The 24559-nt window shown below is 44.2% G+C and overlaps 1 protein-coding gene and 1 long non-coding RNA gene across 3 annotated transcripts; both read left to right on the top strand.

Moving 5' to 3' along the window:
• The first annotated feature begins 116 nt into the window (after nt 1-116).
• Nucleotides 117-12920, top strand: CGRRF1 (cell growth regulator with ring finger domain 1). 2 transcript variants are annotated; one of them, XM_037395042.1, is made up of 6 exons: nt 117-321; nt 5062-5201; nt 6409-6586; nt 6780-6927; nt 10148-10255; nt 11616-12920. In XM_037395042.1, exons 1-6 carry the CDS (start codon nt 218-220, stop codon nt 11961-11963), a joined length of 1026 nt encoding a protein of 341 aa, XP_037250939.1. In that variant the 5' UTR covers nt 117-217; the 3' UTR covers nt 11964-12920. The 2 variants fall into 2 exon arrangements, with proteins under 2 accessions (XP_037250939.1, XP_037250937.1); XM_037395040.1 differs by having other exon boundaries at nt 11613-12920.
• Nucleotides 12921-14755: 1835 nt separating this feature from the next.
• On the top strand, nt 14756-24316 carry LOC119151279. Its single transcript, XR_005105367.1, has 2 exons — nt 14756-22073; nt 22204-24316. It is a non-coding gene; the product is annotated as an uncharacterized LOC119151279 (long non-coding RNA).
• The last annotated feature ends 243 nt before the right edge of the window (nt 24317-24559 follow it).

Below are 24559 nucleotides of genomic sequence, written 5' to 3'. Positions count from 1 at the left end.
GGTTTTATGACTTAGATTTATTACTGGGATGCTTTGTGCCAGCCCAGGCAGCCGGGGAGCCCACGGCCGTCGCTAGGCAACGCAGCCCCGCCCGCGGGCCCGCCCATCTCCGGGCAAGCTGAGGGCAGTGGCTTCACTCAGCCGCCGCGCATGTGCCTGGTGAAGAGGCTGTCGCGGCCTGGTGCTCTCCCGCTGTAGGGCAGGGCGGCCCGGCCCCATGGCCGCCGTGTTTCTCGTCACGCTTTATGAGTACTCGCCGCTCTTCTACATCACCGTGGTGTTCGTCTGCTTCCTCGTCACCAGCGGCCTGGTGCTGGGCTGGTGAGTGCGGCGGGGCGGCGGCAGTGAGGGCAGCGTGTGGGGCCGACGCCGTCCCTGAGGGGCTGGCCCTGCCCGTGGAGGCCGGTCTGGGGCGATGGGCCTTGGCCGCGGAGGTCTGGCGGTGTAATGAGGTGGACCGGCGTAGGAGGGGGGTGATGGGAGTTGGCGCCCCTTGGGGAATGAGCTCCGGGAGTGTGGGGTGGCCCTGGGGTGGCAGCGGTGGGGGCAGTGGGGCTGTGTTGAAGAAAGGAGGGTGAGGAGGGCTAGCGCTGACTGAAGGGGAAGAGCTGCTGTTCCAGCAGGAGGAGGATGAAAGCTGTGGAGAAAACAAAGTGGGCAGGAGAGGACCTGACCCTGAGTGAGAGAATGGGGGTCAGGTAGGGCTGCTTCAAGGGAGGAGTTTGACACTGTTGGAGATGAACATCTCAGATCTTCGTGGCAGATAAAATGAGCAGATACTGAGTGAGGTGACTGGCGCTAGGCTGAGTAGCAGCTGAATCTTGTAGCCAGTCTTTAAGGCAGGGTTGTTACTGAGGTGCCAGAGTACCCAGGCTTGCTGATGTGATACCAGTCTATTCCACTGATGAAGCTCAGAGAAGAGGGTGTTTCAAGTGAGCTGAACAGGGACTGGGATGGGGAGGAACCTTAAACAACTGATCTGCTAAAGTGTCTAGAGGTGTTATGAGTAGAAGACTCCCCTTCTTGTGTTTGAGAGGATTCAGCAAAGATGTCACTGTTGCCTCTTTCAGAAACAGGATCCTGAATGTCGTTGGTTCAGAGCACTGTCAACTCAGGAGTGTCTGTAAATGTAAATACTGATACTTGCCAAGTGGATACCATTGATTAGCAATCAAAATATTTTATGTAGGAATTGGGAATTGTGTGGCTTCTGGAGAGAATAAGTTGAGTTATTGCATTTCCTTCCATTGGATTAACATTAATATCATAGTGTACTTCAGTGTTTTCCATCCTTTGTCTCTCTTTGAATTACAGATGTCTTAGCTGCAGCTGTTCTCTTGGCAGCTTATAAATACTCTGCTTGACTTTTCTTTAAAAGTCTTCCCCTTGTTTACATCAGTTTGTTAGCTGCCACTGCTCAAACATATGCCATCTATTGCTTTCAGCGTGAATGAAGCAGATCTTTGATCTTTCAGATACACTTTTTGGAAAATTTTTGTTCTTGTTTTGCATTGCCTCCCCTAGTGCTGGGTACGTGGTAGTGAAGGCAACTGGTCTTTTTTCACCTTTTTGCTGGATAAAGCTCCACCTCATTATTTACTTGGAGAGAGAGGTAGTAGAAATCCTTTTCATAATTCTCTCTGTCCCACTGCACGCTGACGGTATTATATTGCCAACTGCTCTTCCTTTTCCACTTCATCAGTTCTTTAAAAATATTGTCTTTACAAAAAAAAGATACTGAATCATGATTCAAATAAACCTCTGCATGTATATCCTAAACCAGTGATCCTTTTATCAATTTAATCATTATTTATCTGCCTATAATAAATGCTTTGCAATCCCCTGTTGTAAAATGTCTGAAATAGTTGTGCCAGAAGATCCTTACATCTGCACACGTGTCCGTTGATGCTTTTTGGACTACAAGGTGTTCAGAGGACTGTCCAGATGCATTTTTGTTTCAGGATCAGATTCTAGGTGCATCTACACTAGATGCTCTTGCAGTTTATATAAATATATACAAACTATCTTCAAGTTAGCTTTTTAAGGAACTGTTAGTCAAGTAGAAGCAGTGGCGGGGAGCTCAGCCCATACGAGTATGTATGTATGTGGCCAGCTGCTCAGAGGTGTTTGCTGCTACCTTTGAACTCTGCTGTACCACGGCTGTATGACAAAGAGCCTCCAAGCAACTTCAGTGTGTCTGCAGCCACAGTTACAGTTTAAGTGCTCTTGAACTTACTCATGAAAACAACTTGATCCTTTATTTGCTACACAGAGTACTAGAAAAGCATATGGTGTCATATAATACATGATATATTGCTGTAATGACATTTTATTTTCCCCATCATTTTCAGCATCAATTGTCAGCTTGTTTTATGGATGTGTTTGTGATGGTGTCAGGCAGCCTAAAAAACACCAACTGCTTAGGAGTGTTAATGTTTTCATTTGCAAAATTATGCAGTGATTTGATGAGTGTCTGTTTTTATGGCCAGCCCTGGATACCTGTGGGTCTGCTGAGAGAGTCTTAAGTAGGTTACTGCATAGGTAGCTTTCTAGAGCCAGCTCAATAGATGCTCTGGTCATAGGAATGAAGTAGAATTTAGAGTAGCTGAATACAGTCCTGTGCATCGCCTTTTTAGCTGGAGATTAATGCTCACGTTAGACTCGGCACCTGTTTGAAGTCTGGACTGCTCTTTGAGAAATTAACTCAGGAGTAAAACCATTGGAAACTCCTGCCTTTTCTAAACTGGCACTGTTCTGAAGAAATTAATTTTCCCCTATACTAGCTAATGATCTGGGCTGATAGACTGTTAGATCATAAAATAAAAACTACTTTTATTTATCCTTCAGACACTGAATACTACCTTAAAATTTACAGAAACACTGTACTTTATTGTTGAACAGAAAGGCCCTTCTGCCTTCAGCTGCTGGGAAAACTGTACTAGAGGCTTTTTTCTATGCCTGCTTTTCATGGTGATTATCCTGTTGCTTTCGACCAGCAAAGAAAGTTTCCAAAGAACAGGGGTTTTACTTCAGAATCAGCCAGATGGTATAAAACAGGAGGCATCTTTATGTGCGGCTGGAAAGATTAGCTCCATTGAGTTTTGGATACTGAGTAAGTGAAACAGCTGCTGCACCTGGTTCCTTTGTGAGTAAGATGTTTAACTTGTGTACTTCGTTACAGCCGTGGCTGCTTTTGCTTGCATCGGACAGATTTGACCTTCTGTGCATGCAAACGAAGTATGGCTGAGCACCCTATAGTATATTATTGAAGAAATGCAAATGTTTTCATCAAGGTCTAGCAAGCCAAAGGACTTTATCAAAGATGGAGTAATGAGTATACAGTATTTTCTGCCAGCTCAATCTCTTTCCCTTTTGGTGTATCGCTGACACTCGGGCACACAAGATGTTAAATGGCAAAGGCGAGTATTTGTTAGACTGCCAGGAACAGGTTGTTGCTATTGGGAATGGCTTCGAGAATTTTTTTTCCGTCAACTTGAAAATCACTTTGCTGTTTTTGCCTGGTAGTTTTACAAAGGGCACCCCTCCAACATGAATCAATAGAAAGGAGCCCAATGTTAGTAAAAGCTCTACTTTTCTTTGTTTGACACACAGGAGTTGGAAAAGATTTTTAAAACCAGGAAAAAGTAGCAGTTAAGCCACAAAATTGTCTGCTTGGCTCAGAGCTGTATTGTACATGAAATCACCAATTATCAAACTGATTACATTGAAGCTCTGGTAGTGCTCTTTTCAGCTTGAGTTATTGATGTGAGACCTATCTTACCGTAGCAGCTGCTATTTCAGTATACTAAATGGAAACAATTGATGCAGGGAAGAGCCAATGGTTTGTGCCATTTGGAGTTTTCCAGTGCCCAATATTCTAATGACTGCATAAACCAAAATTCAAAGCCATTAAACAGGCCTTCACATCAACAGTACAGGTGGCAGCAGTAAAAGCACAAGTTCAGGGAAGTACAGCCTGAGCTAATTAGTAACTGTTTTCTAAAATACATTAACAAAAGACTCCCACAGCCTCTCCCTGTTGCCTTACTAATGAGACAGGACTGAATTAATGCAGTTAAGGAAATCTCTTCAGTCTCCAAAGTAGTCTTCTGATTGCAAATCTGGGACAGTTTCTCTAATCAGCTTTTGGTTATGGAAAGCTATTGCTATCACCTTAAAAGTGAATTATTTTTAGCTAAGTGTAAAAGGAAGTCTGTTGTGGAGCTTGTTCTTCTGTAACTGTTCTTTTAAAAGCCCCAGGTAATATGAAAATCTTGGGGTTTTAATTGATGTTGGAAATCATCCCAAAATATCCTTCCTCACTTTCTTTGATTTTTATTTTGATTCATAGGGTGTTTAAACCTTTAAACCTTTGCTTTGTTATCCTTTTAGAGTCAGAACATCACTTGGGCTAGCAAGCTGGTTTCAGCTTTGAAGAGGTCTTACAGTCTCAGCTTTGATTTGGACTCTTGACTATTTTGCACTTGGTTTCTGGCTCAGGATTTATTATTAGCATATTACTGTAATTGAGGTTTATATGGGAAATCGAGATCTTAGTCTCCCATAAAGACATCTTGCTGGCTGTAGTTACAGCTAGAAATATCTTAGGGCTGAATGATTTACTCTTAAGGTCTTCCTTTTGAACACACTGTCCATTAAGGCTGTTCCATCTTTGCAAGTAGTGATTTTTTTAGAATTTTTTTTGGGGGGGCGGGGGGTGTCCTGTGACAGGTTGTGCAGCAATGTCAATTAGGGGAAGGCTCTGGCTAACCGTTTACCACTAGAGGGCATTGACCGTTCTCATTAATTTTACGCTCTGGAAACACAGGAGTAAAGTGTTCCCCCTTTTAAAATTTTCTGTATCACTGTGAAGACTCCTACCTTCTGCCATGAAAAGTTGAAGTCAGACTGGCAGGCTGTATTATGCATGTACCCTAGCAGATACTCTGCAAAGCCAAGCTAGCTCTATTTGTTGTGCTGCTTGCTATTTAGAGCTGAAGAAAACCTCAAATGTGTCGCCATCAACACTTAACCCACTTGTTCTTGTTTCATGTCTCATAGGTTTGGTTTGGGTGTTCCTGTTATTCTGAGAAACTCAGAAGAAACAGAATCCAGCACAAGAGTATTGAAAAAGCGGATGAGACAAGTGAAGAATCCTTTTGGGTTAGAAATCCCTCATCCTGCTACAGCTTCAGTAACAAGTCAGTATATTTCTGATGTGCTTGATTTTCGTCGGTTTAGGTTCCTGAGCTTTCTCTTTTCTTGCTCTTGCCCTTTTCTGTTATAAAATTCCTCAGAAACATGCTTCCATCATTGCAATACAAATAATTAAATGTGTTTTTAAAAGTGAAATGTTTGGATATTTAAGTACAGTTTAATTTTTATTAATTAAACACTTCCTGCTATAACACATTTTTAAGTAACAAAAACATTTGCAGATTACCAGCTACCACTGATATTTTTGTAAACTGCACAGAATTGTAGAATTCTGTAGAATTCATGAAAGAATATATGCCACCCACTTAAACCTAAGTCCAGATCTCCAGAGGTGTTTGGAAGCACACTACTGTTAATAAACAAATAATCTTCCTGTCTTTCTATCTGTGCTTCAGTGGAAACCGGATTTAAATATCTATTTGGATCAGAGTTCAAGTGGTTCCTAGCATCCTTGAAATTGCCCACATGAGAAGTGAAATTCATGCCTTTCTCCATCATTAGGGAGTAGTAAGCAAGATCTTCCACCAACACAGATGTGGAGCTTTCCTATGAATGAGAAAAGGGCTGCAGCAGTTTTACCGCTCCTTCAACATAAAAACCCAACAAACCTAACAACTTAGTATTCAGGTAACTTGGATTTTTCAGGAGGTTTGAGCACTTGAACTCTTGAAGGAGTTCTGCTCCTGTTTGTGCTGTAAGTGTTTAGAAGTTAATGGTTTGGGTACTTGATTTTTAGGAAAGAAGTGGAGCACAGAGGTCCTTTTATTATCCTCCCTATGCATGATGATCAAGAAGGCCTTATTCTTTGAGACCACAGAGAGCGTTGTAGGCCAGTGATCCAATTAATACCATTATCTAAGAAGGGAATGGACTTTGGGCTAGGGGTTGTGCTCTTGGATCTCGTAGTGAGTGTGTAAAATGTTACCAGAAGTTAAAATTTACCCTTCATAAAATCACGTGCTCTTTTTTTAGCTTGATCAGCCATTTTATCCCCCCACACCCACTTCCTCATCTCCATTGACTTTCAGAAGCACTAAACCTAGGCTAAATTCTTAGATTAGATTACAAGGATAAAAATCTGGCACACTGAAGTTGTTTTCTGCTTGTTGCCCTTTTAAGAACGTACATTTAGCAATTCCAGAATTCCTACATGTGGGTGAGTAAATGAAATCCTTATCTTCTTTCTACAAGAGGGTATAACCCTGACACCTGATTGTCTGGAAGACTGTATTCTTACGTGTTACTGGGGCTGCAGTGTTCAAAAACTCCACGAAGCATTGCAGAAACACGTCTACTGCTTCAGAATAAAGACTCCTCAGGCATTAGAGGATGCTCTGTACAGCGAATACCTCTATCGACAGCAGTACTTGTATCCTTTTTTTAAGTTGTTTTGACAAAATATGCTAATTTATTGGCACAGGCAGTGTAGAGACTTGTGAACATTCAGCAGTTCTTGACACAATATATTTATGAACAAAAATGATGACAAATATTCTTTATGCAAAAGTCACATTTGTCTACAATTGCAGCTATGCTAATTGTTTTCCTTGACACATACAAAGCATTAAAAAAAATGACAAGGAAGAAAAATATTGTCAGTTACCAGAAGATGCTCAAATTGTCGATTTTGGCCCAGTGCCTAGATCTCGCTATCCGTTGATAGCATTGTTGACGTTAGCTGATGAAGAAGACAGAGAAATATATGATATTGTAAGTAATACAAGAATTTATTTTAGGGTCACTGTATTTAAGGCCTGAATGTTTCAGGAGACAGGCTTGAATAAAACAGCCTCATTTCCTTGTCCCCTGGAATTTGGTCCCTAACTTTGTCACTGATGACTCCGGAGGAGCATGGCAGAAGAGCAAGGATAGTTATATAAAAATTATGTATGTCATTCAAAAGATGCTTATGATTTTCACAAAGCTCATATCTGCAAAGGTCTCTGTGGTAAGCCCTGTGGTCAGATGAGCTAGCCTTGTGGTAGGTTAGTAAGCTATTACTCTGAATTTTCTGATCACATAAACCTGTGGTGGAGCTCTTGGGCTGATACGGTCTTTTGGATTGCTGTTGGCAAGGTAGGAGGATTTATTTTTCTAGTGTCTGGCACAGATATTTGAGCTGATTGCTGACTTGACTGTTTAGGAACATAGAAATTACCTTTCTGCAACAGGCCCGAGTATATGTAATGCAGTATGTTATGCCTCACAGTAGCCAGCTCCAGGTCATTTACAGGAAGATGTGAAGGTCTTGCAGGAGACTGAGACGAGATACTTGGTTTCCCAAAAGACTCTCTTTTAAAGCAGCTTCAGCCTTGTCACATGCAGTGCAATATCCCTTCTAAACTCTAAATCGACTGATTCTTTTGGACATGCTTTTATCTCCCATCTTTTCATTTGGTTGATGACCCGATAGTGCTAACTGCTTGAACAATAATGGATTTCTATTTGAACTCAGAAGCAAATTGCCTAAACCCACTGAATGCTTTTCCATACATACATTGGGAAATTGTGATTACACCTGTGCCTAAGTAGCCTGTTCCCTTTCCAAGTGATGCCTGTCATTGGCTTCATTTCACTTGACCTTAGGACTGCCTTTCTCCCTCCTGTCCCCACATGGGATTGTTTCCCCCTCACCCCAGCTGTTTCCCAGATAAGTATGTCTATTTATAGTTAGAGCTCAGATTAATTTAATATAAAGAGACTGCAAATTTCATATTTGAATGTGTTTGACATTAGTATGGATGTGAATTTGTAACACCTCTCTCTTGTTCCTTAACATGGAAGTAAGGGGTGGAAGGAGAAGTGGTGGAGGTGTTTTTCCTCTGGTTTGGGAGAAAAGGAACACAACTGGAATCTATTAGTATGGTCAAAGGAATAACTCCACCTGAACTCCTTGCCAATCAAATGTCAGAATTGCATCTGTTGTTGTTGAGACGAACTTCTAAGATATAAATATAGTGTGGGAAGGGATCTTTGCCTCTGTGGCCAATATGGTATTACCACATTGTTCTTGCATCAGTACATCAAGTTCCATCTAGAATTATTTTTGTGTGTATGTGTACATCCACCACTACAGATGGTGTTCCAGTATCTCTTTCCTGGGGGGGGTGGTCTCACTTTCATCCTAACTGTATTTTTGGCCACATCATACCTATTTGGTTCTGTGCTGTAATTTTCCTTTAGCTCCAGAAAATTAGCATGACCATATATAAGAGTTACAGAAACTGAGGACTGGCAGGGCTAAAGTGGAAGAAGGCTTACCTATCAGGCCTGTGTGCAAAAGAGAAGACTGAGAAGTAACTTGATTATGGTGTACAAGTATTTACAAAGAGAAAATACCTAGTGCTTAAGGGGAAGGGGTCCTATAATCAAACAGCATAGCATTTCTACTAGATCATAGTATCACTGTGTATGTTTCTATACTATAGGACAGCACAACAGAGAAGGCAGTACCTTGACGATCAAGATGCTTGTGTTAGGAACTGGTCCCATTCACAGTTTAGAAGTTTGCCTAGGTGTCTGAACAAACAATGAACTGGGACATGCGTCATCATTGAGAAAGCACTTATGTTGTGGTGGGATGACATAATAGAAATCCACTGAGAACCGTTAACTTTTAAACTCTTATTCTCAAAATACAAAATTTGTCATTTTATTGGCAATTTAATGGCTTTCAGGTTCTGAAACGAAGTTAATAGTGGTGTGGGGTGGTTTTGTTTTTTGGTGATTTGGGAGGTTTTTTGTGCACAATTTGGGCATTGTAATTTAGAAAAAAAAAAACTTTGTTGCCAAAACGTAGTAAACGTAGTTAGTATAAATACATTATGTATAAGTACATATATATTTAAACTCTGCATATAATTAGCCATGTGTGGATTTTGAAGTGCAAGTCAGATTTGCCTTTAAATTACTTTTTTTTTTTAAACAGAACAGCTTTCTTCTATATTTCATTTCTCTTTTGACAGCTTCTGGGAACTACAATAACATTGAATTTCACTTTCTTTTTTTCCTGCTTTTTAGAGGCTATTACATAATTTGGGCAGGGTGAGGGTTTTTAGGCACAGCATGCAAGCTTATTCAGAAAAATGCCTCTAAAGTCAGCCCATGGGGTCCTTTCATAATCCTTTCCAGTGAAATTTGTCTTTTGCCTACTCTGTTTACAAGCCAATCAGTGACACCTCTCAATGCTTTCCAGAGTCTAAAAACTGTGGTCCTTGTGTTTGTGAGGAAGGTGGGAGAAAGTAGAAAAGACTTTGCCTTTTGCATGTTCCCCTGTAATTCTGCACTCAGACTTGAGCTGACAGGGCCATTCCTTGTGTTGAAGACAGTCCGGGATGTGGCTGCAGAAGTTGTATGGGACTTAAGTGCATGTGCTTGCTTGGGGCTCAGTTGCTGTAGGAAAGTCCTCACAGTTTGTCAAAGTCTCTCCCATCTAGGAGAAGCTCATCAGGAGTTAGGGGGGTGAAGAGAGGAGAGTGGGAGCTGCTACTTCTGGTTGAAATCATTACTCAGGTAGCCTCTCCGAGGCATATCCATGACTCTACAAGCAAGCCTTACTTCAGCTGCATAAGCACTTACCTTTGGGAGGACTGCATCTGCTTAGGTGCCTTGTTGGTTTGGGGCCTAATTCCACTAGGTGAGAGTGGTTAGAGCAGGCCTCTGCTGTAAACGGGCCATAGAAGGGCTCTGTGGAAAACTGGGGCAGAAAACTGAAGCACCACAAAGTGCTCTCTTGTGCCACATTCTGTTTTCACCTTACCCAGTATATTTTTTTGATCTGTGCTTGAAGTCAACGTTGGTCAAATCCTGACTGTTTTAAGGAAATAAGCAGGTCAGAGGTTGTAAGAAAGTATGCAGTCTTTCAAGCAAACTGTTCTGTATGATTCATATAATGAAAAGGAAGTTACTAAACATAGCTTTTTCTTGGTAGATTTCAATGGTGGCTGTAATTCACATTCCTGATGAGAGCTACAGACTTTCCTGCAGGATATTATATCAGTATCTACTTCTAGCTCAAGGTCAATACCATGATCTGAAGGTAAGCCATGTACTGAGTCTTGTTTGGTTTGGGCGACACTGTTAAGTTTAGTTTGTGTAGGATTTCAGAGCCTAAATTAGTACAAGACATTTATTGTCATGCAAAGAATGGATAATAGTTAAAATTATTTTATCAGTCAAGTAGTTCCAGCCAAAGTTACTGTACAGAAATATTTTATATGAAAATACTCAAGATTTCCTGGAGAAATTGCTTGATTTGGTCTATGAGGCCTAGGTCATCTTCACTTACTAAAGCAGTAGCAAGAAATTAGCTGTCCAATGCTTCCTCTCTACAGAACATTTGTTACCTCCTTGCTAGTCTCTCACGTTCTCCTATACTGTCCTGCAATTGGGACAGCCTCAGAAGAAACTTTTTTACTTTCTTTTTACTGCAATACATGCACAAAGGTTAGGAATCTGTCTAGCACATACCATCGTTAAGTTAAACCAATGCTCTCATTATTCTGTTCCAGTTCCCCTTATCTACACATGTTGCGGGGCCATCTTTGTCCTGTGTCTGTCAGGCAGTTGATGATGTGATTCTGTGTGATTCACTGTTACATTACTGTGATGATAAAAATAATGTATGGTATTGGTAAGCTAGAAATTGGGCCAAATCAATTCAATTGAGTCGATTAACATTTATTCAGAAATAGATTTTTCCAAAGAGATGTTTGTCCTGGCCATTTTTTGCTGATGTAGTTGATCCAGGTAAACTTCCCTGCTGATCCCCTTAAGCTTTCTTTTCATGTATGGTTGCCATTGTAAAAACAATGCATAAACTGAACAGAAATAACTGCGCAGCTGCATTCTGTGTAGTTGCATAGTATGCTCTCTGTGGGTGTCTTGGGCTGCATGGTAGTTTACTGGCTCTGTTGAGTGATCACACCCAGAAGAATTTGCACTTCACATAAGATGTGGGGGGTTGTAACATGAGCAAGAGTGGAATGGGTTGAGTGAAGTAGACTTGACAACTGGGTGGATGTATTTTTTGGTAGGAATGGATAGAAACATCCCTCTAAGCATAGAGAATGGTATACCAGAAACAGAAACCGGAGCTGCTCAAAACCTGGGCAGTTGCATTAAAGTTCATGCACGTACATTGATTTGACTCGGCTAAGATTTGATGACTTATCCTTAATATTATTCCAGTGGTTTATGTAATTTTACACTTCTGAAATACCTTTAACTGAAGGCCAGGCAACTGTCAGGACTCAAGCAAAGAGTGAGTCTGGCACTGTTTGACCCAGTGGAAACCAGTGAAGCTGACCCAGAGGCACTTACATTGCATGGGTGTGTTCAGGTATCGGGGGACAGTTTGTTTACTTCTAAATGTTTGTGTATTATGTGTATTTTAGCAGCTCTTCATGTCTGCAAATAGCACTGCACCAGCTTCAAGCAATACATCCCCTGGTGAGAGAGGCACTGACAGAAGCTTGCTAGAAAAGGCTGGACTGGCTGAAGATGAACCAGAATTGCCTGAAGAAAACAGTAAAGACTGTGTTGTTTGCCAAAACGGCACAGTGAACTGGGTACTCCTGCCCTGCAGGCACGCGTGCTTATGTGATGGCTGCATTAAGTATTTTCAACAGTGTCCAATGTGTAGGCAGTTTGTACAAGAATCTTTTCCACTTTGCAGTAAAAAGGAGCAAGATGAAGATGAATCAACCCATCTCTTGCAAGATGTTCTTCCTGGAAGAGTTTTTTAATGGGGAAAACATAGAAGAACTGGGTTGTATGCACCAAGATTAAATGTAGAAAACAGACTGTTTATGGGAGGATATGTAGCGTTCACTTGTATGGTTTTGCTTTTTATTGTTAGGTAATTCTCAGCTTCCTCATTTTTCTTCGCTCCATATGCTCACAGGAACACTAGGCTTCTCCATGCAACGTGGACAGAAGTGGTGCGTAGGATTTCTTTGAAGGATGTGATTTTATTTATAACTTCTTACTAGTTTTTCATGGAGTACTATTGGAGGCTATTTTGATGACTAAATTTAGTATATCTACTAAAAAAAGAATAAAACTTGCAAGTGAAGTTGCACACAGCTCATTCTATATTTATCGTATTTAAAATACTAGAGCAATATTATCATTTTAACTCGGTATAATTTAGAAACGTAGCACTTTACAGAACATCAGATGAAGGAAAGTAAATATTCTTCATTGTTAAATTGTATTTATTTTGTAGATGAAGGCTGGACTATGGCAGGAGCTCGGAGTTTAAGACCTGATTCAGGACATTGTTTCTGGCTGTTTTGAAAGATTTGTGTGCATGTGTGTGTGTGAGGGACCTTAGCCAAAGCCCACTGGAATGAGTGGAAAGACTTTTGTGTTGATTATTGTTGGCTTGAACTAAATGTCGCTGACACTTTCAAGCCTGAGCCTCTGCTATGTCATCTTGAGGCACAGACTTTCATTCTTGTTAGCAATGGCTGTAAGAGCTTGTTTTCCATGTAAATACTAGTTAATTACTCCATAGAGTGGTTACTTGGGCAGTTTTGTGATGCTATTCTTAATATAAGTAGCCTGCTTTGGGGAATTTCCAATTCTTTTTACTTGCATTGTCAGGCTAGATGCAAAGTTAACTATTTACCTTTTATCAACAGTCCCAGGGAATTTACTTATTCTAATAAAGAAAGAAGCTGAAGAATAGCAGAAAATCACTTATTTTTCCCTCCAGTGGTGTATTATTAAAAGCAATAAAAATGGCTGTTGAGAAGAGAAGGTGTTGTTTTGCTTCTTGAGAGAGCTGAATTGTCCTAAAGACAGATGGGCTGGGTTTCACACTTGTTCATATAAGGCAAAAAATACAAATGCTTGTTAGAACCTGTAAAAAAATGGGGAATAGCTGCTTTCTGTTGTCCCTCTTGTTCCCTTGCAGCTTTTCCCCACATCCATTTCCAGGACAGCTGCTCAGTCTGAGAGAGAGAAAGCCGTGCTCCAAGCTATTCAGCTGCACTCTCCTGCAGCTCCTTTAACAGTGCTCCCGGTACAGGGTATGCACAAGGTGCTGCACACCTCCACACCAGGGAAGGAAGCTTCCCCTCCTCAAAGGTATTCCATCGTTCCATCGTTCATGTTGGTTTTTTTCTTGTTTTGCCATGACCCTGCTTCCAAACTCCTGGCAGTTGCCTCTGAGAAAAAGATTTAGGTGGTGGTGGTAGAAAGACTAATGCTTAGTTGTAAAGGCAGATGGAGGTTGGGAATTGATGTATGTAGCCACAGATTTCCAGCCAGTGATCAGTAGGCTGTTAGTAAGACAATTTATCTGGTCTACATAAAGTGACCTTCCTTGCCAGGGACAACTTGGGAATAAACTGCTGGCCAAATCAGCCTTCTGTTTGTGCTGTATATCAAACAGCAATTAAATACCTTGGTGTCTGTCGGGACTGAGCAGGACTTGCAGAGAACTTTAGAAGACAGATGGTTCCGTGTGGAAATCATCATGGCAAAGGATGGTGTATATGCTACAATTCAGGAGGTTGAGAACAGCAAGAGGAGAGCTGAGGGCAAGGTAACAGCAGAAGGAATGAACACTGGTGGCAGCAAGGCCGTGTCTCAGATAAGAACACAGTGCGGATGTGGAGCGACTACAGTGTGATGCATCTCAAGTAGACCCAGAGCTGCCTGTATTAAGAGAGTGTAAAGACTAAATATCATACGTGTCTTCACCACTCAGGGTGGATCACTGAGATGCAATGAGGACTTGGCCTCTCTGTCACTATAGGCAATCCTCACCAGGTCACTTGGATGCATGTCTCTTGGTGCTAGTGAGAATATGAATGTGCAAGAATGAGTGGGTGAAATCAGTCTTAAAAATTAAAATCACCTTCCCTTTCTATGTGGGCTTGCATTGGGTTTTGCTAGCTTGATTGTGGCATGCCTGCTGGAGGCAGTTGCTGAGTTTAGCCTCCCTATCTGTGTTATTAGCCTTGTCGTGCTGTTAAAGGGGAGCAGCTAACGTGATGATGGTGGCGATAATTACTCTTCAGGCTTTCCTTCATATCCATGTGTCACTGTTGTGAAATGGAGAGCTGGTGTAAATAGTTCTAAGCCTCTGTGGGCTCTCAGAAAAATTAATATAAAGACCAAAGAGCCTGAGCCGTGACACTAGCTATCCCCATACACACAGCTGATGCTACCAGCATGTGGGATAGTGGCTGTACAGCTCATTATTCCAGAGGAGCAGGTTAGTACTGTGCTGGTTTTAACCTGGAGTTGGGCACTGTCTGGTAGTTAGCAGGGACTTGGTTTGTCCACATAGGTGATCAAAGAGGTGTTGTTTACTGCTTGACCACACTCATCCCTGATATTAAATCAATTAATTAAAAATTTCCCAACAAGACAGTGCGATCCGAATTTGTGGGCTTGTTTTATCTCAGAGTGAAATGGTATTCAAGTAAACCCTGCTGAGAATTGCCTGGTCTGTCTCATCCTTCAACCAATCGATGCCAGTATTAAATAATAATTGCAAACAGGATGTGGCTGTGCTGAACTGCCAGGCCATGTATTTACCATTGAGTTTGTCCCAGCTTTTCATTTGTTTCATGTTCTTGTAATAGCATTTTCCAGAGATGCTTAGTTGCTTTATCAGATCTAACGAGCTTCCTTGCTGGCCCAAATCAAAGACCTGGCGGAGAGTTATAAAAAGTACAGTAGCTGGCTTATTATGTTTGCCCTTCTTCCAAGAACCCATCTGAAAATATAGATTAGGTGAGAAGTAAAAGGAGCAGCTCGAAAGCTGCCTTGTGTGTCCCTTGGTTGTCTTAAAACAGGAATTCAAGGCTCTAAGAGAGAAATAAAACCTTCCAGTGACCCACAAAAACACAGTATCTTGGCAGAGGCTGTTCTGCTCGGTCACCCTGTTGTAATAGAGGTAATATAACATTTCTCTTCCACTCATTATAGATGATGTTTATGGATTTGGTGACGTCAAGGAACATATGCAGACATATGTTCCTTGATGCAGGTAACAAGACACTTCAGCAGCGTTGGTGTATTACAAAGTTGGAATGATTTTTGCTGCAGGAGAGAGGTGGGAGGTACCTCACCGCTTAGTTTGGTTCATCAACTGTAATCAGAGCTGAGGCTCTGAAATTAGTTATCACACTAAGTCCCAAGGTGCCTTTCCAAATGCCAATGGACTATGACGTGGACATCTTCCTTCTGTATAGAAAGCTGTTCTGTTAGGGTCTTCTCTCCTTCCTACCTGCCCCCTCCAAGTAGAGGGCAAATGGTAGGAGGGAGACAATTCCAGTCAATTAATCTTAAAATGGTCTTCCCATTCCCATGAAGAATTCAAAATTGCCATAAGGCAATTTGAAAACTGGCTAATGCCCTGACCCCTACTTCTTGTGGGCTAAAGTGGTGTGGACGTTCCGCTACAGACCTTGTAAAGTCTCACCACCACCACTGAGGATGATCGTTGACCATCAGAGTGCTGAGGCTGTCTGCTGAGCTACCAGCAGCCAACTACTACCAGCCTGGCACAATGCTGTTCTCCATCAGGGAATAAGGGAATGGCGAGTTCAGTATCTCATATTTTGGTGGGTCTGAGCAGATGAGAACTCATGTACGTGTTTTGTTCAGCTTCAAGGCAAATTCTGTGTGAATCTGATTAAAATGATTAATTTACTTGCCAACATCAAGCTTTAAACCTGAAGTATGGTAAAAGGAGCCAGGAATCAGGGTCTGAGTTTCTCCTGCTAGTTTGTGCGTTGTTGAGTCTCTCCTTGCCCTGACGAAGCTCTGCGAGGTCTGCCAGGTGAAGGAGGTCTCTGCAGTAACTGGTCACCAGTCACCATTTGCTCAATTGTCCTGATACCCAGAATAAACAAGGACTCGCCTCTGTTACTGCAGTGGATGTGCAGCCCCTGCAAAGGCTGTCCCTGGTGTCCTGCATGTTTATAGCTGATATAATTAATGCCAGGAATAGCTGAATTTTATCTGATACAGCGAAAGTCCTCCTCCGAACTAAGCCATTAGAAAAGCTTGGTATAGTCTTGTGGGAGTATGCTGGGCAGGAAGGGCAAAGAGAAAACCAGAATAAGGGTTATGTTTCTGGCTAACTTGGGTATTGCTACCGTTTTAATGTTGCTTTGACAGCATGCAGTAGCCTCATAATGGAAATGCTTACCTGAGTGCAGCTATCAGGCCATGACCAAGCGTCCTGGAGTCCCATGATTTATAGGGTCCTCCAAAACCAGCCAGACCCCACGCCCTGCCTCGCCACTGCTCTCTCAAGCAGTGCTAGCCACAATCCCCTGGGATGTTTGCCCCAGCTAGTGGCCACAGAGGGGCTCAGAAAGTCTCTGCTGAACAGCGTGGAGTTGCTCAGGTGGCTTTACCCGTTGTTTCTCTATTGCTTTTACTCGTGTCAGTGGGCAATGTGGGTAGAGAGATACGGGCTTGTAGCACAGTGATGGTTATACTTGTAAAAAGGGACTTCTGATGGTTTGGTTACATAAATCTGTAGGAATGTGCAACACCTACGTAAAGGCACCTTTGTCTGGATGCTGCTGCATCTGGGCTAGGAGAGTTCCTGCCTAAATTATGCCATCTCACAATGGGAATGATTTTAAACAGTAAAAATACTGTATGTAAACATAGTCCTAAGACTAGATGAAGTCTTCAGTGGAGTCTGATGTCCAGAGTGAGAAGTCTCTCAATTTTTCCTGACAGTATTTTGAAAAATAACGACATTCTAAATTCCTGCTGAGGTTACTGATCCTCCATCATGGTTCAGAGAAACCCAAAACCCTCCTTTTCCTCCTCCTCCCTACACATGTACTCCTCAGCCATAGAAAGGGCAATACTGTGATGTTTGCCGTAGTTGTGACACGAGGCGTCACTGCATTTCTATTCTTGAGGGACCACCTGTCCTACCTATGCAGTGTCTGGGTGCTCCTGAGCATCGGGTGAATCCCAGAACTGCTTCTGCAAGACCAGCAATAAATGATATGGAAAGTTAGTTTCTACCTCTGTTTATATCCTCAGTCTGCGGCGGCATCCTTGTATCAGCAGCAGATTTGTACCTAGAAAGCTTGTCGAGGTTTTAGATGCCTCCTCCAACTTTTTGTCTTCATCAGATGAGGGGTTTTGGCAGTTGCTAATATTTTTTACTCTCCCATTGCATAGCCACTTCACATCTAATATTTCTTGACAGATTTTTCAATAGTAGCTATAGTCAGGGGACTGGTGAGAAGTGTAATGCATCACTTATCTCTCTCATAGTGCTATTTACTTCAGTGTCTATCAGCTCCTTCTGAACAGTATTTTAACAAATAGGCTAGAGGGAGGATTGCTAGCTTGTGAATTATTTTGATAGTTGTTCCTCTTGATTTTTTTTCTTTTAAATCTGCCGATGCTATTGAGTTTGGAGGCAGTGAGACTCCAGAGATCTACCAGGGATCATCATGCATCAATCTCCAGCCACCAGAATTTACTGTGAGATACAGATGTTCTGTTGCATCTTAGCTGGTCAAATGCAACACAAATGCCATGCTTGAAGTTATTTGATTTTGGTGTCTAGTTCCTGAGGGTCCTCGATTTCAGGGATTTCCCTTGTAGGGGAAGGGCCTAGACCGCAAGTTCAAAATGCACCAGCTTGCAGGAAGCCTGAGGGTGGATATTGCTGGCAACGAGGCTGAGGATAATTGTGGCAAGCATGGAGCCCCAAGAGAGTCAGGCACTGCATTTTCTTACATGGCTGCTCTGCTTGCCAAGGTTAGCAGACCCCTTTCCATGGCGGCACGTTTCATTGATCAGAGTAAGACAGGGCAGCGATTTATGGCATATAACAGCTCGAAAAGCAGTGCTCTTCACCAGATGCTGCCATACATGGAGACAAGATTGACAACCCAGCTGCTGCCTTTCTTCTTAAGGCTGGCTTCTTCCTAGGTGGTCAGTACCAAACCCTGGCTGGAACAGCTGCAGCATCATCCAAACCCTCCTCCACTGGGACAGCTTGAATGACGCAAAAAGTTACCTTTACATTTTGCTATAGGACCAAAAGAAAGATGTTTGCCAAGTGCTGATGGATTCACATTTGAGGAATGGCTATAGCTTTTCCAGTCTTTCAATCTTTAAGTATCTTCCCAGAGACATGAAAATGTGTAAATAAGTCTGCCAGCTCGTTTTCCCTTTCAGCGCCAACTTCTTAACGAAAAAGTCTCCATCAAGTCCAACAGCATTTAGTGCTCTGTCATTAACAAACCATTTGCTTTTCTCCTGTCCTGAAAAAGATATTTGATAATATAAAGGACTCTTGACCCTATGACAGATTCTGATGGGGTCTTTTATATCCTTCATTTCAGCAACCTCTGTCTTGGCATTCCCACGGTCTCACTGCTGGATCTACTTGCAGCAACCCATTAGGTGCTTATTTCACAGCACCTCATGGACTCAGAAGCTTCCAGCTTTGCAGAGTTGTACCCTCAGCAGTACTTTGCTGGGCTTTATTTTGCTGGGTTTGACAGGCACGTTGGCAACGTGAAGGTTTCTCTGCAATTCATCCCACTTCTGCTTCTGATGACTGCAGCCAGGTAAGACCTCCACAATGTGGGACTCCACTGTCCCCCTCTTGGTACATCTGCTGCAGCGAACTGGAGCAGGGGGACCTGTGTTAGGCCACATTTTCAATAGTGTCCTTGAGTGTTCCTGGTGGCTGCACATTAAGTGTTTGTTCTCCACAGATTTCCATAAAAAACATGTCCTCCAGCACAGCCAATATTTCCTTTGTCCCACATAGTTGGAAAGCTACTGAAAGAGGTGGTGGGAGCAGAGAGGTGGCTGGATGCTGGTGAAGTTGGGTTCAATCACAGAAAACATGGTAGCTTGTAAAGCTTTGCCCTGGAGCAAGCAACCGACTTTAACCACAGCCATCTGCACTGGGACGTGACACATGATCTCGTATTTTAACTATGTGGTAGTCTCTGCTTTAGGGAGCAGGACCAATCCATACAAGGGCAAGGCAAACCCAAAGACTTTTGATCAAGAGCCTTGTTTCTCCAAACAAGCTCCTTAAAGCAGCTCCTTAAAAAAAGTAGGAATTAATTTCAGACTTTTGTATATCTCTTATTTGGAGCAATGTAATCCTTTGTAGCAGGATCTGGAGATGGACCTTGGTCCAGCTGAGTGACCCTACCTGCACAAATCTGATCTAGTAAGGTGGGTTTATCCCCTTTTTGCGTCTCCTCATTTCCATGAGAATCTTTTCTTCTCCCACCTCTTGCAGAGGAACTTTTTGATACCCATGAAGACAGGAGGGGTGGTTTCGGGGCATTTTAGCAGAGCCACCAGGCTTCCCTGCTCTCCGTGCCAGGCTCTCTGGGGAAATGGTGACCTCTGCTGTGCTCTGCTGGGTGGTGGCTGCAGAGAGCTGGGTTAGCTGAGTTTGGTGTATACAGAGCAACATTTACAATTTTACATATTTATTTATTTCCTGTTTTTAAGGAAACACGTAAAAACAGCTGAGCAGCATTTTAAGCATCTGGCAGAACATTGTACAACTGGTCTGGTTCATCAGGGAGTTGGGGCTGGTATAATCCAGGTTGCTGTTAGCCCTTCATAGACATGCCAGCCTTCATTTATGGGGCTCTCCTGAGGACTCCTGAAAAGCCACCTCCGTACCAGGATGAGCAGGCAGAGTCCAGGGCAAGCGAGTGGCCTGAGGTGCAGTGGGATGGAGAGAGAAACGAGGATGGTGTGCAGGGCACAGCTGAGACTGTAGCCCCTCTGCCGAACGCATCCTGCTTCCTTGAGCACATGGTGCCTCTCTCCCCAGCTCGCTCAGTGTCCGTGTCTTGTCCCCTTCTTGTCACTTCTTGCAATGTCTTCAGAGGACTCGGGCAAAATGCGAAAGGCCCTTGGGGGTCTCAGCGGATCATCTCTATTCTCATCGATTCTAGCCACATGCACACGTGCTTGTTAGGTCTGTGTAGCCCTAGGTGTCGCTTCTGGAGGTGTTGCTGAAAGCTGCGTGTTTGGAGCCAGGAGTATCAACGAGAGCTGTTTCCGCCTGTGTTTGCCTTTCATGCTTGGATCCCCTGCCATTTCATCAGGTTGAAGGTGTGAAGGCTTTCATCCGCCCTGGCATCCTGGTTATGTCTAAACCCTCACCCAGCCTGGCAACTCTTCCACTCTCCTTTAGGGAAATTATCTTTAAATTATCATCATTTTGTCAGCACCAGGTATGCTTCATTATTGATAATTAAGTAAGAAAACTGCCTTAGTATCAGTGCTGCTGACACAGTCTTGAGTTGGAACCAGGCTTCAAAAGAGAATTGCTTGAAAGGGGTATTTAGGGAAGCAATTTCCTCGACGGTGCATGCTAATGCACATCTCCAAGTCTGTCTTGGAGCTGCTGGAGCCGGGGAGTCGAGCAGCTCTGTTGAATGGTGCCTCCTTGGGGATCAGTGTCTTGTTTCATCAGGGCCATCTGCTTGCAACACAGCCTCAGTCAGCTCCAAGTCCTACAACAAGCTGCTTTCATTGCTGGCTGGAAATGGTTTGAAAAATCTGAGTGTTGTAGGTAAACATGACGTGAGGCTATGGGATATAGCCATCCAGGGAGTTATCTCACCGGCAGGCATTTACGGGGTGTTAGTGTGCATGAAGAGGGGCACAGAGCCACTCAGGCATCTTGCTGCAGACCCATCCGAGGTGTGAGCTGGAGTTTTGCTCTGTGTGCCGGCAGCCGCTGGGAAGGGGTGGGATGGGACATCCCCTGTGTGCCGCACACACCAGCACGCCTAATAACCAGGCTGCCCCGAAGGCCCAGCGGGGCTCCAGTCAGGCTTTGCCCTCCACGCACACAGAGGTCTCAGTTTTGCAAAGACAAATTCTGTGAATATTCACTTGCTGTGGATGGGATGATATGGTTTTGCAGTGCAAAAGCCTGCATTTATATTCAAGGGGCTCTTTGAAACTGGACCCCAATGAAACTTACTGCCTGCCGGGTTAAATAAATCCTTTGCGTCTCCTTCTTCCTCAGCTCTTCTTCATCACTGATTCTGTGTGCGTCACCGGGTGTGAGAGCAGCCTGTGATACATTTGCCAGGGGCGATTTTTTGAGAACCGTTAGTTAAGCTGATTTATTTTGTTGCCTCTGTGTCCCTGGGGTCCCTGTGAGCCAAGTGCACAGGGCAGAGCTGACGTTGCTGGAGAGGCAGATGCCAGCGCGCTCACAGCACAACACGATGGTGTTTTCAGAGATGAAACAGGGTCTTCTTGAAGCAACCCCTTGACAACGGCTAAACAATTAAAACGTGAGCAGCACTTCCCATGCTAACCAGTATTTCCCAGTGCTTTCATTTGCACCCAGATGCTGCCACTTTTCTTTCCACTTCAGATGTGCACCGATCCCCTGTTGCAGCACAATCCAGAGGGTTAAATGTGCTCTTCCTCCCAGCCCTCATCCCTCATTATCCAGCAGTCACTGCCTCCTGCATCAGGTGAGTTGGTGCATGCTGCTTTCACCAGGATTTAGGCTGCAACACCGAATTTACTGCTAATGGGGCTTAAGAACGAGTGGTTGCACACCCGGACTGCAAGCTGATGCACGTGGCAGAGTCATGCGTTAAGGCTGGAAGATGAGCATTTCACACCCTGCCCCAAAACAACACCGGCAAAATATACTGTATATAGAGTCAGATTTGGTATTCCAGGCCTGGCCTTGTCTTTTCTTGCATTTTCTTCAGCGCAGAAGAGATCTGTGTTCTCCTCCCCCAGCCTCAAGTGGACCTTGAAGATTGCTGCTCCTCTTGTGGTGAATTCAGGCCCAGGGTCATCTCTGAGCCCCAGATGGGCATAAGAGTGTGAGTATCAGTACAAGTTTTTAATGGCCGCGCTGTCCCATTTGGAAATACAGACCTATGTAGGTTTTCTTGTTTACTTTTTATTTTTACTTCTCTTACATTTCTTTTTGTGTGTGTTTCTTTTTGGCAGGGCTTATTTGTATTAATTGTACCCTCTACCACCCAAGGTAAGGAAAACACTAACATCCCAGTGGCCAATTCCTACACTTTGTTTAGGAACAAATGGAAGAGATGTTGTGTTTAATTATCTCAGCCTGCCTACCACGATATTTGCACTAATACTTGGGTTTAATGAGCTGGAAAATCTGGGCCATTGTGTGCTGGTGGATATACCCATCCTTTCCTCAGCTAAATATGTTATCAGATAGCTTCCACGGAGATGAGCAACTGCTTCCTTTGAACTCGTGAACCGTTAAGATTCACTAATTTGCTTAGACCACCTGCTTGGCTACTACTACCACAGGCCTCTTGTTTTCTCTCTGAAGTGGTAAACAGAAACGTAGACACTGCCTAGATGTTGCTGTACCGAGCCACTCTGGCATGCCGGCCCCAGAGGTTGGCCACAACACATCGTCGGCTCTGCCCCGGCCAAATAACGACAGCACGGGCAATGCAGAGCCCTGCTAACAGCCTCCGCTTACTGCCCGGGGACTTGCAGCCCTGCGGAAATGCTCTGGCTGGATCTGCAAAGATCCCAAGGTTCCCCAGGAATTGTGGTATAAAATAGAATTATCCTGCTTCTCCCCTCACTCTGTCTTGTGTTTGTGCAGAGCTGCTCCCAGGACAGGCTCTGCACACTGGATGCTCCCCGAGTGCTGGGAGGAGTTGACCATGGAGGTGTGATGCGTCCCCCCCCAAGCCGATTTGCCCCAGGAAAGGGGATATGCTTCCAGCCAGCTTGGGGACCCTTCTGTAACCCTGATCTGCATGGGCACCTGCCCCGCAATGCATTTACTGATGCAGCAGGGTATTTCTTCCACGGGTCGCAGATACCTTTGTTAATTACCATAGAAACCTCCAAACATCGCAGCATATGCTCTTGCGTCAGGATCTCACTCCTCTGCATCTCCTTCCTGGGCACACTATGGGGAGTAGGCACTCTGCTGTCCCAAGTGGCAGGGGATTATTTTTGGTTTTATTATTAGGCATGCTCTTGATGGCTCCTGGAGCATGGGACAGACTCTGTGGCCGTGGTCCTTCTACTCTCGCTCCTTTGCAACTTGCTGCATGGGGGGACACCATCTCTCGCCGCTCTGCCTGGCCTTGCAGAGGGACGCATTTGATGTTCCAGCCCTAAATATTCTTGTGCTCGCTGCTATTACCACTTCAGATGTGCAAATTGCAAAACCTGAGAGGCGTTATCGGCAAAGCAAGCTTGGCAACCCTTAAATTAGCAACATGCAAGCGCGTGGCGTTCTGCCCAGAGCTCCTCGTGCTGTTAACACCGATAGTTTAACGAGCCTCACTCCGTGTTCCCGTGCAAGACGGGCACACCGGCGTGGCAGATGGTGTATCCTCACAGCTCCGTGGGCCATCCCTCAGCATGCCTGGCCAGCGGGAGGACTGTCAGCACCGAGGGGAGGGGAAAGGGGCTCTTTGATTGACCGTTTATTAGGACGGAGCTGGAGGATGAGACAGATGGCTGGGGTTTGTTGGCAGGGAACTCCGCTCCTGTTTGTTTAATTAGTCACCAGACATCCTGAAAGCTAAAGCGTGTTGGAGGCAAACTCGTAAGCAGGGGGAGATGGACCATTTGCGCTTGACGTATAGGAGCAGCTGGGAGCAACTTGGTGATCCTCATCTCATGGTCCTGCTGCGGGATCGATGCTCCTGCACGTGGGACTGGGCCTTCCCAGTGGCTTCGGTCCCCGGAAGGGACAGATGCAGCCATGTGCCTTGCTTTTCCAGCCAAAGGGGGCACCATCCTGGAGTTTTCCTTTCTCTGGCACCCAGCAGAGCACGGAGCTGCTTTTGGGGAATGGATTCACCAGGGTGAGGGTTCAGCCCCCTGCTTTGCCACCACATCTCTCTCCCTCACCATCTCCTGACACCGGAGCACGTCTCTTCCTCAGCCCTGAGCTTCGCAAAGCATCGGGGACAAGGAAATGTCACGAAGGGACGGGTGTCACTCATTCCCTGAAGCACAAGCTGTGCGTGCATCGGGCATTTGACATCCCTTCAGAGTACCCATGAAGAAACACACATTACACCTTTATTTATGCTTTATAAAGTGTTAGATTCTACTCTGTGTTGGGTGTCTCCTTGCAAATGCTTGTGCTTGGCAGGATTTTCCCCATTTCCCTTCTCGTATAAACCTGTATGGCTCTTCCCAGGAGTAGCCGGGAAAGAAAATCTTTAGGGGAAATCGATATCCCGAAACACAAATCCTGCCCTTCCCTGCACCCAGGGTTAAATCCAGCCCTCCCCACCGACCGCTCGCTAACCACTGAGCGTGCCAGAGCCCCCCACCCCCCCCCCCCCAAAAA

This window comes from Falco rusticolus, chromosome 7 (assembly GCF_015220075.1).
Source record: "Falco rusticolus isolate bFalRus1 chromosome 7, bFalRus1.pri, whole genome shotgun sequence".
Taxonomy (NCBI): Eukaryota; Metazoa; Chordata; class Aves; order Falconiformes; family Falconidae; genus Falco; species Falco rusticolus.
This window is presented reverse-complemented; position numbering and strand designations above follow the sequence as displayed.